Here is a 15,570-nt window from a genome sequence, read left to right as displayed (position 1 = left end):
CTGTAAGCCATAATCATCAAAATTATAACTAATAAAGGCTTGAAATATCTCACATTGCATGTAATGAGACTATATAATATATTAGTTTCACCTTTTAAGTTGAATTACTGAAATAAATGAACTTTTGCGCGATATTCAAATTTTTCGAGTTTCACCTATATATATATTTGCTCAAATAAATTTGCTCATATATTACATTTGCTCAAATGTATATATATATATATATAATTTTATTGATAGCAACTGGACAGAATTATATATATATATATATATATATATATATATATATATAGCTATGAAATTTGCTATTAATAAAATTCTACATCTATAACTATATATATCTATAAATTATTAAAATATAAGATATATTGTTATATATATTATGTACACTGCTTTCATTTCTTTATTTATTCTTTCCTTTATTAGTTATATTTGAATATGTATCATACCCATATTTCTATCTATATCTCTAGATAGATAGATAGATAGATAGATAGATAGATAGATAGAAGATAGATAGATATTTTGCGTTTCCCTGAGAAACTTTGCATTCTTTGCGAGCAAATGCGAAAGCAATGGAATTTTTCCCGCCCATTTCATGTTATTCCGTCACCATGTCCCTTTAGGGGCTGCGTAATATGGCTATGTAAATAAAATGCATCATATGATAATAGAACCTGTTCAGGAAAAGTTTGCAGACACAAGTGAGCAAAACACATAAATGATCCTGCTGATAACAAATGCTCGCACCGTATAGTATCATTCATCCTGCACCGTTTGATTGCCAGGAGACGACTAAACACCTGCAAAACTAACAAAAGCTATTTTGTTTCTTTATACATCATCTTCAGAGCATCGAGCAAGTTGGAGAAACCCAGCAGGAACATCTCGCATCCGACTCGCAGCATTACGCTAGACTTCAAACACAGAGGCTTTCAAAAGTCAAAACTGTCTCCTCACCAGTCTTGAGCGAGGCAGTTTTTTGGGCATAGGCACATCTACGACGGGCATCTCTGCGTATTTGGGGTAGGCTTCAGCCATGCAGTCACTGGGGCCGCTGCCGGGGGGAATCACCGCTTTGATCTTCACTCTTTCACAACCCTTCACCGAGCAGAACGCAAAATCTTCCTTCTCATTGTGCGCTTTGATTTTAAGGAAGAGCAGCCTGCAGGGATGACGGCAGAGAGACAACAGTGTCATGAGTTAGGAAGCTGTGACACTTTTAAAATGACATCAAAACTTATAATAATAATTGACAAAACCGTAGCGTTTAGTATCCAGCCTTCTGGGTAATTTCAGAGCAGTTCCAATTGAGTGATATTAATCATTCCTACAATTTAATTATGTTTCATTAGCAAAGGAAGACTGACATCGCTAAATTGAGAACAGCTATATTTTCATCCTCTATCATAACACAGATGTCTTATAATTACTACGACTTTGTTCAGTATGATTTTCTATTAGACCTGTCAATAGAAAAATGCACACATTTAATTTAATATGTTTTACGTTCATTTTTTTTAACACCATTTACATATTCAATTTGACATTATAATGACTTCATTCTGTTCTGTGATTTTTAAAAACTGATTGAAACATTAAGAGTTGTTTGAAAGTGATCAGTTCTAAGTCTTCTAACATAAAAAAGTCGTGAAAATCAAGCTTTTAATGTTGTTTATATGTCTATGTGGTGTTTTTAATATGCCTTAAGACAAACCATGTGCAAATTCATAAGTCAACACCATTACTGAGTATTTTCTCCTTAAAACTGCAGTGAACAAAAAACCGCTTTTCATTGCGATTCAACAATTTGAAATCGCTGTTTCTAATGTCACAAACTACCTTGTAACCAATCACGTCAACAGCTGAGCTGATGTGAGTGAGTGGAGGCGGGGCTAATTTGCATATTCACAGAACTGCGTATACTAAACGAGGCAAGCGTGTAGAGTTACATTCAAGCTGTTTTAAGGCATGAAGACAATTTTTTAAAGGAAAACACTTTTAAATATGTCAAATACAATGAGTTTTAAGGGATAAAATGATTCCACATTATTGACTAGTGCATGTATATATAAAATAAAATAAATATTGAAATTAATAATAATGTAAATTATTATAAAAATACAATGACCTATTAAACTGATAAGCTTGGAGCTGCTGGGAGTTCAAAAGTATTTATTAATATTAAATTAAATTGATTATTTTTATTTATTTGTATACTGATTTAATTAATCCGTATTGCATTTAGTGACCTAGCACATAGTGCACATGATGCGCCGTCGTGTCATTTTGCTGATCCTGGTCCGTTACTTCTTTGCATCATTTCTTGTCTTCTCTCAACTATTCTTTTCATTAAAATAGGCAAAAAGTCTATTTGTATTATGACATCTATTTGCATTCACTACCACCAGACCTGAAGTTGCATACAGGAGTGCAGATAGTGTCGTACAAGGACTATATAAACCCAGCATGTGGAGACTGAGAGAACATCTGCTCTTACCCAGTGTCCTCCTCCCAGTAGTAATATCCTCTTGTCTGGTGAGAGTCGCCCATCTTTTCTCTCACAGTGGTCCTCATGAACACCCCAGTCTTCCTCGTCTCTTTGGTGAGGCGGTTGTGGATGTCGGAGATTATGGTGAACATTGTGCCTTTTGGATAGCAGATGCCCATATTTATCCAGTCATTTCTGTGAAAGAAGCAACAATACTGCTGTAAATGAACAAAGCACGAGAACTGTAGTTTGAAAGATCTGTGGTAGTGTATTTTAATATTTTCATCAATCACTAGGGGGCACCATAGTCCTGGTTCCGAGGGTCTGGTTTCGTTGGTGAGCAGGATGATGTGCATTTCATTTAGTGAATATAATTTATAAATCACTGTTGCGAATGTTGCTGTTTTAATTTATGAATGTGAATAACATAAATGTGTGCAGATCTCTCTCTTTGATGTATTTTTTTTTTAAACTTCGTACTTTATTCTGATCTGTTCATGAGGTACTGGATGTGAGAGCATCCTTTATTTAAAAAGTTGAATTATTAATATAAATATCATCAAAACAAAAAATTGCATGCAGCTCTTTGTTCCTTAAATAAGTAAAAATTGCTTGATGTTCTCACAAGTAATTTCAAGACAAATGGACGAAAAGCAGAACAAAGAAACTAATTACAACCAAGATACAAATGATGATACAAAGACAAATTAAGTAAACAGTGCTTGAAATATAGACTAATAGTGAAGGAATCACATCCACACATACTGTCAAAGACTTATAATATGATACATTGACACTGCTGGAGTTTGACTGACAGTAAATAATTAAAATCAGCTGTCCAGTTTCTTTTTTTCTATTTGTGTTCATGTTTGATTCTAGAGGGCTTTTTACAGCTGTTAAAGTTATCCGAAGAGCAGTGAGTGATTTCCACGGTTTCTTGTTAATATTGTGGTTTAATTAAAATTCAAATAAAAATTTGTCTGGCATCCTAAGCACTCCACCCATCTGCCATTGGTTGGACAAAGAGAATGTCCAGCCCCCAAACCCACTCCATTGGTTGAGCAAATGTCGCTGTTGGTCTGGTCGGAATGTTGTGAACTAACTTTCTTATAGTTGTCTCTGCATATAGGGTTGCTATAAGAAGCATACATACGCGTTGTGTTTTCATGTTTTTTGGGGACTTTCCATAGACATAATGATTTTTATACTGTACAAACTGTATATTCTATCCACTTACACGAACACTACCCATAAACCTACCCATCACAGAAAACTAATATATAAGAAATATACATATATTTTTTTTTTTTACAGAACAACAGTAAAACAATAAAACTAATGTTTATATTTTTTTTTGCTTACAAATAGTTTACATTTAGATGTAAAACTGCTGGGGGACCGTACATTTTAATTATGAATTTTGTCAACAAAAAGGCTTGAACCAGAGTGAAAACTATCAAGACTATTGCATAGTTGATGGAGTTGATCAGTCACTGACCTGTTGAAGTTAATGAGCCAGACAGTGACCTCAGCAGGAGCCGCTTGGTCCCAGTGCATGGTGTACCCTTTTCCCAGTGTGATCACGGGCTGAAACTGCTGGTAATGGTTCCTCTTTCCCAGAGCGCCAACCAGCTCCAGAGGTTTGTCTGGATACTCATCCTTCACCATCTTCATGTTAAGGTTGGCTGGGTTTCGGGTCTGGACGTAAATCTGGAGGGGGGCAGAATATTTTTGCACGGTATTTAAGAGCGTGTGAAAAAGCGCTTGAGTGTTTGACAGATTTGACAGACTGATTGCCTTTCTCTCTGAAAGCGGATTTCAAAGAAGGCTAAATAACAAGGTGTCTGGTTTTGCCGTTTCTTGGAATGTACCAAACAAACAAGGTGCTGCTCGGGAAACATCGCTGTTTGCGTGTAGATGCTTGTGTACCGACTGCCCAAATGAAGGCTGCTGACACTAAACATGGGACTGTTTTGGGAGTAACGGGAGGGTGTGGATGTCTCTGGGTTGGACTCACCTGGGCGTAGTGCCCGCTGCAGATGGCAGCTCTCCAGTCGGGGATGTCAATGCAGTCGGGGTGTCTCAGGAGCCAGTTGTCCTCTTTGACTAGGAAAGCGCCTGGGTATTCGCTAACCGAGCCATCGATGTCATGGAAAATGGTTGTCTTGTCGCCATCCATCTCCATCTTGTTAAACCAGGGACCCGGTTCACCAAAGAATACACGTGAGGTGATCTAGAGCCACAATCGGAGACAAGGGAAATTAGGACACTATTTATTATAACTGACTGAAATATTTTTTTCATAAAGCCTACAATTGTACATTTAAACCAATATCGGTCACAGATCGGATCTTGAAACAGCTTTGTTTGCATATGATTTTGACCACTAACAAATGTGGTTCTAGATTTGACATAACACAAATATTTTACATGAGGTCTGAAATATATTTTACACATTTATATACACATTACTCTAGTCTTCAGTGTCGCATGATCCTTCAGAAATCATTCTAAAATGCGGAATTGGTGCTTAAGAATAATTTCTTACAATTATATGTATATTTCTGTGGATATTTGTATAAATGTATATTTCAAAATAACAGTATTTATTTGAAACATATATTTTTTTGTAACATTATAAATGTCTTTACGATCAATTTAATGCACCCTTCCTGGATAAAAGTATTAATTTCTTTATTTTTTTTTATCTTACTGGTCTCCACATTTTGGTATTGAATACTAGATAGCCTAGATAACCTTGTATGTTAAACAACCACATGGTAATGCTTATTTTTGCATATCCATGTTAATTAAAAGTTAAATAATATTATCATAATATTATCTATTATGTACGACTCTAAATTCTGATCGGATGTGCCATGTTCAATGCCGTTGCTGAATATTTATATCCACATCAGTGGCTGAAACTAAAAACACTTTGTTACATTTCTGTTAGTTCTTTAATGCCTTGCTTGGCTTTTTTTCCTTTTCTTCCATGTTTCGAAGTTGTTCTCAAAAATATATACACAAATTTATCATAATAAACAATGATTGACAACATTTCTTCCAGTCGTACAGTCTGTACCGCCACACAATCCTATAATCAGATCTGTGCTTTAGACCTTGCAGCATAAATGAAGCCAATGAAGCCTCATATCTGACTATTGGAAGTGACATGAGGGGGGGGGGGAGAGGTGATTATAACCAGAGGAAGGACAACCTCTGTCAGCTAGAAGACACTCAGAAATGTTATAATCATCTTTGACATCCTCCACAAAATCAATCAGAGTTCCTGAAATAGCTCAGAGACAGCGTCCTCATCCACTTTTATTAAGCAGCACAAAGAGCGCTGACATATATTTTGTCACAGAGTCACAAAGGTCCACAGAGATCTGGATGATACCCGACGTCGCTTACCGGCACATCATCGAAGGTGATGTCAGTGACGTTGTTGTTCGGGCAGCTCTGCCAGGAGTTGTTCAGGCGGAAACCAAAAGCGCTTGTGTGGCGTCCGTCAAGAGCTATGAATTTGCGGAATGTGCAGTTCTGGACGTTGATCGGCCCGTCGTAGATTTGCATTCCGCGAATAGGGAAGTCCCTGTAGGGCAGAGGGGCGATGACATCACTGAACTGGTTTGCACTCATCAAATATCACACAAGATGGGACATTTGCTCAATGTAATGCAATGGACAGAGAAAAACATTTACTAAATCAACCGAAATTATATTTTCTGAGAAACTAGTTGCACTAAATAGAATAACACTATTATTTTTGCCTTGTCTTGAGAAAAACCTTGAGATAACTTGATTAAGAATGTTGTTATACTATTATTATTTAAACAAGACGGAAAAAAATTATGCATTACTTGGAATAAAGCGCACTGCTTTTCCTCTTTCTACTTTCTTCCTCATTTTGAACAGCTACAACTTTCTGTCCGAGTGGTAGAAACTCACCAAATATTGCATGCATGAAGGGTCTGAGTTTAATTGCATTTTATGTAATTTTGGGATGTATGGGATGAATGGTTGCCTAGCAACCAGCAGTTACATTTTGAACATTCTAAACGTCAGCCCAGCTGCCCTGTCTAAAATGAACGGCCCTTCTCATGGGTAACAAATTTGCCCATAAGTTTCTCAAGTTTTTAGGGGCCAAGCACTGAAGGTGCGGGCACCTATTGTATCTGTTCCCGTTCTTATTCTTCTTTTTCTTTTTCTTTTTCTTTTTCTTTTTTTTCTTTTTCTTCCGACTGGGCGTCTATGGCAGCCTATAGAACCGTTTGCGGGAAACTTATACAAATTGGCACAGTGATAGAGGACAGCCTGAACTATCACCATAGCAAATTTGGAGTCTCCAACTCATTCCCTCTAGCGCCACCAGCTGTCCAAAGTTTCACTCATGTTTATGCTAATAACTTTTGAACCACAAGGGCTAGAAACAACATTCTTTTTTCCTCTGATTCCTGAGCTCACGACGATTCGACTGCACCCTATGACGTCATTTTCCGTCATAATAGTTTTCCCGCCATTTTGAATTTTCCGAAAAACCTACTTTTTCGAACTCCTCCTAGGCCGTTGCTCCGAATTTCACGAAAAATGAACCAGATCATCTCCAGACTATGACGACCAAAAGTTATGGAATTCAAGTTGATTCGAATTACCGTTCTCGAATACCGCGCAAATAAATTTTACGTAGCGCTTGCAAAAACAGACGTAAGGCCGTATCTCCACAACGCTTTATCGGATTCAGACCAAATTTGGTACATGTCGTCACAAGCATGACCTGAGGTTACTTGCTGCGTTTCGGCGCAGCGCCACCTACTGGTCCGGAGATATGAATAATTTATGTTTTTGCTTATAACTTCTGAACGGTTTGTCCAAAAATCACAAAAGTGGTCTCGTTAGATTCAGGGCGTCGTGCTGAGTTGACTGATATTCAATTTTCCCATATCGGCCATTTTGGCTGTCGGCCATTTTGAATTATGTGCTAAAATGCTGTATTTTATGAACGCATGAACGTATCGTTACGAAACTCAGTATGGGTCATCAGTACAACGCCCTAAAAGTACTCAAAAATTTATGAGACAGCGCCACCTTTTGGTCAAAAGTTATAATGAAATTTCCAAAAATGCTAATAACTTTTGAATAAATTTGCCTATAGTAATGACACTGATCTCAATAGATTCCTTGGGTTATGCTGAAAACATAGATACCAATTTTGCCATAGTCAATCAAAGTTCCTGTCCGCCATCTTTATTTTCTTTTAAAACCTACTTTTTCGAACTCCTCCTAGACCGAACGTCCGATTTTCACCAAAATCGGATCGTGTCATCTCCAGACTGTGCCGAGTAAAAGTTATGGATTTCGTGTCGATAGACAAAACCGTTTTCGTATACCGCAGTGGCAAAGTTGAGGCATGATGCCAAAATGACTATTCAGGCTTTATATCTGCAATGCCTTGACATATTGACACCAAACTTTGTATGTGTCATTGTCACTTCACTCTGACCACATCACATCAGTTTCGTAACTGCGCCACCTATTGGTCGAAAGTGATAATCATATTTTTAGTTATTGTATGTGATTTTTCAACCATTTTGCCAAAATTCATCTTCAAATGTCTTTAATTGCTCCTTGCTGCAGTGGGTCTCACACTCCCAGCCACTTTGGCATGTCTTGTCGTCTTGCTTGCGCTTGGCCCCGGTGATTGCTGCTTGCAGCTATATTTATTAGGGGCCAAGCACTGAAGGTGCGGGCACCTATTGTATCTGTTCCCGTACCAAAAATAATTCTTCTTCTTCTTCCGCTCTGGGAGTCTATGGCAGCCCATAGAACCGATCGCGGGAAAGTTGTAATGGTTTGACATTCGGATAGAGGACAGTCCCAACATTAAATACACCAATTTTGGTAAGTCTAAGTCATTCCCTCTAGCGCCACCAACTGTCCAAAGTTTCACTCATGTTTATTCTAATAACTTTTGAACCACAAGGGCTAGAAACAAAATTCTTTTTTCATCTGATTCCTGACCTCGTGACGATTCGATTGCACCCAATGACGTCATTTTGCGCCATGAAAAGTTTTCCGCCATTTTGAATTTTCCGAAAAAGCTACTTTTTCGAACTCCTCCTAGGCCGTTGCTCCAATTTCCATGAAAATTGAATCAGATCATCTACAGACCATGCCGACAAAAAGTTATGGAATTCAAGTTGATTCGCTTAGCAATTTTCGAAAAAACCCACAAACAAATTTTACGTAGCGCTTGCGAAAACAGACGTAAGGCTGTATCTCCGCAACGCTTTGTTGGATTCAGACCAAATTTGCCACATGTCATCACAAGCATGACTTGAGGCTACATGCTGCGTTTCGGCACAGCGCCACCTACTGGTCCGGAGATATGAAAAATGGCTATTTTTGCTTATAACTTCTGAACAGTTTGCCCAAAAATCATCAAATTGGTCTCGTTAGATTCAGGCCAACATGCTGAGTCGACTGATATCCAATTTTACCATGTCGGCCATTTTGGCTGTCGGCCATTTTGAATTTTGTGCTAAAATGCTGTATTTTAAGAACGCATGAATGGATTGTTACGAAACATGGTATGGGTCATCAGCACGATGCCCTGAAGGAGCGTGAGAAGTTTCGAAACAGCGCCACCTTGTGGTCAAAAGTTATAACAACATTTCCAAAAAGGCTAATAACCTTTGAATACATCTGCCTATTGAAATGCCACTGGTCTCAATAGATTCGCTGGGTCACGCTGAGAACATAGATACCAAGTTTGCCATATTTGGCCGAACTTCCTGTCCGCCATCTTGATTTTCAGTCAAAACCTACTTTGTCGAACTCCTCCTAGACCGTTTGTCCGATTTTCACCAAAATCGAATCGTATCATCTCCACACTGTACCGACAAAAAGTTATGGAATTCGTGTTGATTCGTCCAAACCGTTCTCAAATACCGCGCAAACAAATTTTACGTTGTGCTACAGCTACAGATTTAGTGCAAAAGTACTACATCGCCCATAACTCCTACACTCCGTTTGTCCTAGACTCAAGTGTCTCACACCACTGTGATCCCTGGCTCAAGGCGGACAAAATGGCTATCTCCAATTTCGATTTAGGCCAGAAAAAATTTTCTGCTATGTCGAATTTTGTACGAAACCTACTTTTGCGAACTAGCCCTAGGTTTTTCACCAGATCGGAACCAAACCAGTCTAGGACATTTCTCTGGACTCCCTAGATCAATAATTATAAAAAAAAAAAGTTGAACTTTTGCATTTGGGTGGCTGTAACAGGGTCATTTAGAAAAGGGGCGTGGCAAAATACACTAAAAAGCCTATAAATCCCAAATGAAAACTCAGAACTTCACCAAAATTGATGAGCATATGTGTCAGAACATGGTGAGGAAGCATGCAGAGTTTCATGGAGATCGGACCATAGGTGGCGCTATAACTGGCAAAAAGACTTCATTCTTATTAGGGGTTCAAGCATGAAATGCTGAAACCCTATTGTAATTAAGGATTCGTAAAACGCATCGTGCAGGCCAAACCGTAAGGCCTAGAGACGTGGCCAGATGGTAAGCCTCAATTTGGGGACAACCTATCAGAGTATAACCCCGAATGGCCCATAGGTGGCGCTACAGCAACCAAAAGTTCAAAATTGCTCATAGCTCTTAGACCGTTTGTCCCAGGATCAAGTGCCCCATATCGTTGGAATCCTTGGCTCAAGACGGACAAGATGGCTATCTCCGATTTGCCCTTAAGGCGCCAATTTCGAGTAAATTGCATTTTTTTTTTAAACCTATTTTTGCGAACTTATCCTTGGTCTTTCGCCCGATCGGAACCAAACCACTGCAATAATATTTTCTGGAGTCTGACAATAAATAATCATCCAAAAAAATAAAAATTTTAATTAACGGTCGATAAGGGGAACCAAAATCTTTGATGGCACCAGGGTCACTTTTACTAAAATGGTTATAAATTGTGAACCGGAAGAGATTTTTTTGCTAAACTTGGGACACATCTTCGTGAGCTCAATTTGAGATCACTTGAAAAAAATCGCAACAATTGGCCTCTAGGTGGCACTGTAAAACGGTTATAACTTGTGAACGGAAAGAGATATTTTCGCAAAACTTGGGACACATGTTCATGAGCTCATTCTGAGATAGCGTAAAAAAAATCATGACAATTGGCCACTTGGTGGCGCTATAAAATGGTTATAACTTGTGAACGGAATGAGATATTTTCGCTAAACTTGTGACACATGTTCATAAGCTCAATCTGAGTTGACATGAAAAAAATCGTGACAATTGGCCCCTTGGTGGCACTATAACAGTAAAAAAAAATCATGAAAATAGCAATAAGCGCACCCAACCGTTAGTCTACTGAAAATTGGCACACAGTGTCTTTGTCCAGGGTGCCATGATTGTCTATGAGAACATTGGTGTATCTAAAAAAACTCAGTATACGTCATTGGCACAAAGCCTTGAAGGACCCTTAGAAGTTTCAAGGAAGCCCGTGTTTTTTTCACAGGAGTGACCTCCTAAGAATCCTTGCCGAGTCCAACAATACCAAACATGCAAACAAAGGAAATTTGAAAACATTGGTAAATAGCTAACAATAACGCCAAAATGTTAAAATTATGATAGGAACTGACAAAAAAATTAATTAAATCCAATCAATTTCACCCATGGATCATTTTGATGCTCTCACATATTTGAAACGAACAATGATTGATTGTGATGAAATTTGTTTTGAATTGGGACTGACGAATCCCCGTCCATACTGTCAATGACCGGTCGCAAAGACCCGACCACTTTAGTTACTGTTGCTATGTCTGACAAGCGACGCCACTCTCACACCACACCAAGTTCTCACGTAGTGAAAAATACATTGCGGATCAGAAAAAAGACAGACATGTACTTTTGATATGAATTTACAAAGTCTCACCTTTCAAATGTAGTCATTTTTAGAGACATTTAAACAATAAATACCGTTTTGTGACTCCTTAATGTGTCTGACAGATCACAAGGTACTCAAAATATTTTGAAACAGCGTCATAACAAAGTTATAACAAAATAACTAAAACAAAATATAAAAAGTTATAACACAATTTTGGAAATTTTGTTATAACTTTTTATATTTTGTTTTAGTTATTTTGTTATAAAGGCTAATAACTTTTGTATAAATCTGGCTATTGAAATGTCACTGGTCTTAATAGATTCCTTGGGTCAAGCTGGGAACATAGATACCAAGTTTACCTTATTTGGCCTAACTTTATAGTCATATTGAATAGTTAATGTATGTGATTTTTCAACCATTTTGCTAAAATTCATCTTTAAATGTCTTCAATTGCTCCTTGCTGCAGTTGGTCTCACACTCCCAGCCACTTTTGCTCCTTGCTGCAGTTGGTATCACACTCCCAGCCACTTTGGCATGTCTTGTCGTCTTGCTTGCGCTTGGCCCCGGTGATTGCTGCTTGCAGCTATATTTTTTTATTATTTCTATTCAGTAGAGATTTTTAATATGCCATCTTTGGGCAGCCTGAGTAAGCTTGCAAAATTGAATAGATGCATTTTTTTATGTAAACATTAAACAAGATTGTCAATGCAATTGTAAAATTTGTGACTTTAGTGGTTCAGAAATTCAATCTTGTTTGAAAACAGTCATTGGTTTCGGAATTCAGTTTGATGCCACTGGTGCAGAAATTGCACACTTTACCTTTAAAATGTAAAATCCTTTTTACAAACGTTTCTTCTTTTCAAAAAAAAAAAAAAAAATCACAAAAGCAAATTCAAATGACAATGATGGTTGAAGTGTCCAATTAAAGTTCTTTCTAAAAGAAGAATGCTAAAGTTTGAAGAACGCACCTGACACTTGGACAGTTTTCAAAGAGAGAGATAGAGATAGAGAGAGAGTTTGGCTCTCATGGATGCAATAAAGATGGGATTTGTCAGTGATAAATGTGTTTTATCATTCACTTTTTGTACACATCTATGCAAATCCAGGATTTTCTAAGGGAGCAGCGGACAAGGAATATAAAGTGACATGTGTTGAGCTGCAGTATTACAGATGAAAGTCAAGCACATGAAATCCTCAAGCCCTGTCAGGTATAAAGAGTCTAGTGATAAATTGCTCTGAGATGTCAAAGTAAAACCTGGAACTTTGGATTGATTTCCCCCCCAATTGTAAACACAGAACTCACTAAGCATATTTCATCTTTACAGTTTCCTATACCGGCTGGATTCCACTAATTGTGGCTTGCAGCTATATTTGTTTTCACTATTTGGTTTACTGCAAGTGGGGCAGAAACTACACATGAAATCAAACTTTCTTAATACATATTCATCATCATCATCTTTCAAAGAAAAACAGTGCAAACTATTCCTTTTCGACTGACGTTATGATGTCGTCTTATATTTTAACCCATGCCATTCCCCTATGGAGCGTCCAATCAATTCCTGATTAATAAAATCAAGCCTACATTTATTTTTTTACTTTGAATATCTTGCATATCAATGTCATAGAACAGAAGTAAATTAATTGCAAATATAGAATCATACCGACAACGCAACTAAAGTGTGCAAAAAACCCTCTTTTGTAATATTCAATGTTTTAAAAACAATTCTTGCAGTTTATCAAGCCTACAAATAGCTGCGATATCTCAGAACACCTAATATCTGACAACTAATGGGCATATTTTCCACAAAAATGGCTTACAGCACCTTACAAACATTTCTGGGGAAAATGTGGGCATCAATAGGCCAAAGTAAAAACCAAGGTCACACACATTGTTCTCTTTGAAAGGCCACAAAATTTAACAAATGCTTCCCTGAAAACCTTGGTGCACACTTCCACACCATTCGCAACACTTTAAAACAGTGTTTTGTTGTGCATTAGCAAGATAAAGGGAAAAACGATGTTCACAGCACTCACGTTCCTCTCGGTAGAGACCTGCCGAGATGATCGGGGCCGCCCGGTCCCCAGGATTGATCATCCAGGTCGTGCATCCCTCTGTTCCCACTCTCTCCCACAAACAGAGAGTTCTTCACCTCTTGACGGGAGCCGTCGTCATCCGGGAATGTTCCGCCACTGTGCAAGCAAAGAAGCACAAAGTCAGAAAAATGCAGTGCGATTCCTCACCTTTTGAGAATAAACACCACATCTCTGCTGCGTTCTTCTCACCAATAAATTACTTTCACATTCCCACAAAAGCCCAGACTCCTTTACTGCATCTTAAGAAGCCGCCCATATAAGGCATTTTCCAATTACAGGCACCATGCCCTGCGCTATAATGAATTCAGCAAATATGAACATTTCATTTTTAGACTGCTGAAATGTGTGCAAAGAAAATAATAGAATAAAGGAAAAATGGTGATTAGTGGGTTTACCTGGCGAGAGTCAGGCCGATTCCATTATCAGCGAACCTGTGTGCAATTAAGATGAAGGGATACGTCAGTGCTGACCACACGTCATGCACACTGCAATAACGCTCATCGAAATCTAGAGCACACAATCACAACTGACTCGCGCGCATGATTGAAGTCATGTGTCAGAGACGCTAAACAGAAGTAGAGTTTACTTGCCTCATCTGAAGCTATTTTACTGAAGCTATGTTGACACAAGCGTATATATATTTTTTATTTTCAAAATGTAGTGCACTAAAATAATACATTTTTTAATGAAGGCTAAGTGATATTTCATATATGTTGAGGTTTAGTGATAATTCAGTTTCATCATTCAAAAACAGCTGTTTATGTTAAACGTCCCATCTAGATATGATTGATCAAATAAAATAGGCTGCTAAGAAGATGGCCAAACGGCATAATAAATCAAATTTTAGACAGAAGATGGCCACTGTGGCATAACTACCAGTAGGAAACTTAGGATTTTCTAACTTGAGGGCATGCCAATTCAAGAATCAAAATGCTTACTGGCAATCATCCAGCCAAACGTCTCCTCCTCTCAGCCATGCACCATGGTCCTGGTTCTTGTAGGCCACAAAATGGTGGACTAGAGCAGGAACTCTTGGTTTAAAGGGGTCTGCATCCTGGTGTGGGCCGTACCTGCCAAAGAAGAGACACTGGTCCATGCTGGATCTGATGTCTTGTTTTGTTTGCTTGATAGTGTTTATGGTTGCTAAAGTTCTAGCGCACCAGTCATGTGTGTTTCTATAAATCTTTTGTGGGTTTTCAGAGCTTGACAGCCTCAATTTAATTTGTAATTTTTATTGTTTGAAAAAAGTAGCCATGAGGAGTGTGAGTAAATGACAACAAAAATTGTGTTCCTTTAAAACACCAGCGCAGAAGCACCCAATGCTTCAGCAGGAGTGGGAAATTGTAAATGCTAACCTAGCTCCTATGAGGGAGAGGTAGGGTCTCTTGTCCTTCGCATTAGCCTCGGTCGTCTTCACTCCATTGTCGAGGATCATCCCCGCCTACCAAGACACATAAACAGCAAAACATGAAAAACAAGACCTCCTTCATCAGTGCTTTAAATAAACCTGACGGATTTGTTGACATCCTGCAGAGTAACATATACCCAAACTCAAACGATACAACCTTTTGTCACTCTAATAGGATTACCATGCAGATTTTATGAGCACATGTTAATTAAGAGACTATATGCAATATTTGTATTTTTACAAATTCATTTATCACACTAATGAAGCCAAAAAAGGTGAAGAAAATACATAATCCAATACACACACTTTCCCTTGCACACCATCGTTCAAAAACCTGGGGTCAGTAAGATATAATTTTTAAAGAAAGTAATACTTTTGTTCAGCAAGTATACATTAAATTGATCAAAAGTGAAAATAAAGTTAACAACAAATCTGATAAATTAATTAAAATGCATTAAATAAATGATGTTCTTTTGAGCATTCTATTCATCAAAACATCCTGAAAATAATAATAATCTTGGTTTCCACAATAATTATTAAGCAGCACAACTGTTTTCAACATTGATAATAATCAGGAGTAATGATGTTGATAATTCAACTTTGAAACTTAAAATATATTCAAATTGAAAACTGTGATTTTAAATTGTAATAATAGTTCACAATATTACAGTTTTTACTGTAT

At 37.8% G+C, this 15,570-nt stretch overlaps 1 protein-coding gene across 3 annotated transcripts in view; it reads right to left on the bottom strand.

The window, feature by feature from the left end:
- Nucleotides 1-15,570, bottom strand: part of cemip (cell migration inducing hyaluronidase 1) — a 124,409-nt gene that overhangs the window by 5,078 nt on the left and 103,761 nt on the right. For all 3 annotated transcript variants that reach the window (XM_079638245.1, XM_079638244.1, XM_079638246.1), the window contains 9 exons: nt 14,836-14,921; nt 14,419-14,550; nt 13,876-13,911; nt 13,421-13,576; nt 5,909-6,089; nt 4,509-4,724; nt 3,990-4,201; nt 2,501-2,686; nt 961-1,165 (listed from right to left, as the gene is read on the bottom strand). In XM_079638245.1, the coding sequence (XP_079494371.1) occupies nt 961-1,165; nt 2,501-2,686; nt 3,990-4,201; nt 4,509-4,724; nt 5,909-6,089; nt 13,421-13,576; nt 13,876-13,911; nt 14,419-14,550; nt 14,836-14,921 (1,410 nt within the window). The remainder of the gene's footprint in view (nt 1-960; nt 1,166-2,500; nt 2,687-3,989; nt 4,202-4,508; nt 4,725-5,908; nt 6,090-13,420; nt 13,577-13,875; nt 13,912-14,418; nt 14,551-14,835; nt 14,922-15,570) is intronic.

This window comes from Phoxinus phoxinus, assembly GCF_949152265.1.
Source record: "Phoxinus phoxinus genome assembly, chromosome: 2".
NCBI classification, from domain to species: Eukaryota; Metazoa; Chordata; class Actinopteri; order Cypriniformes; family Leuciscidae; genus Phoxinus; species Phoxinus phoxinus.
Note: the sequence above shows the minus strand (reverse complement) of the source record. Positions and strands in the feature narration are given on the sequence as shown.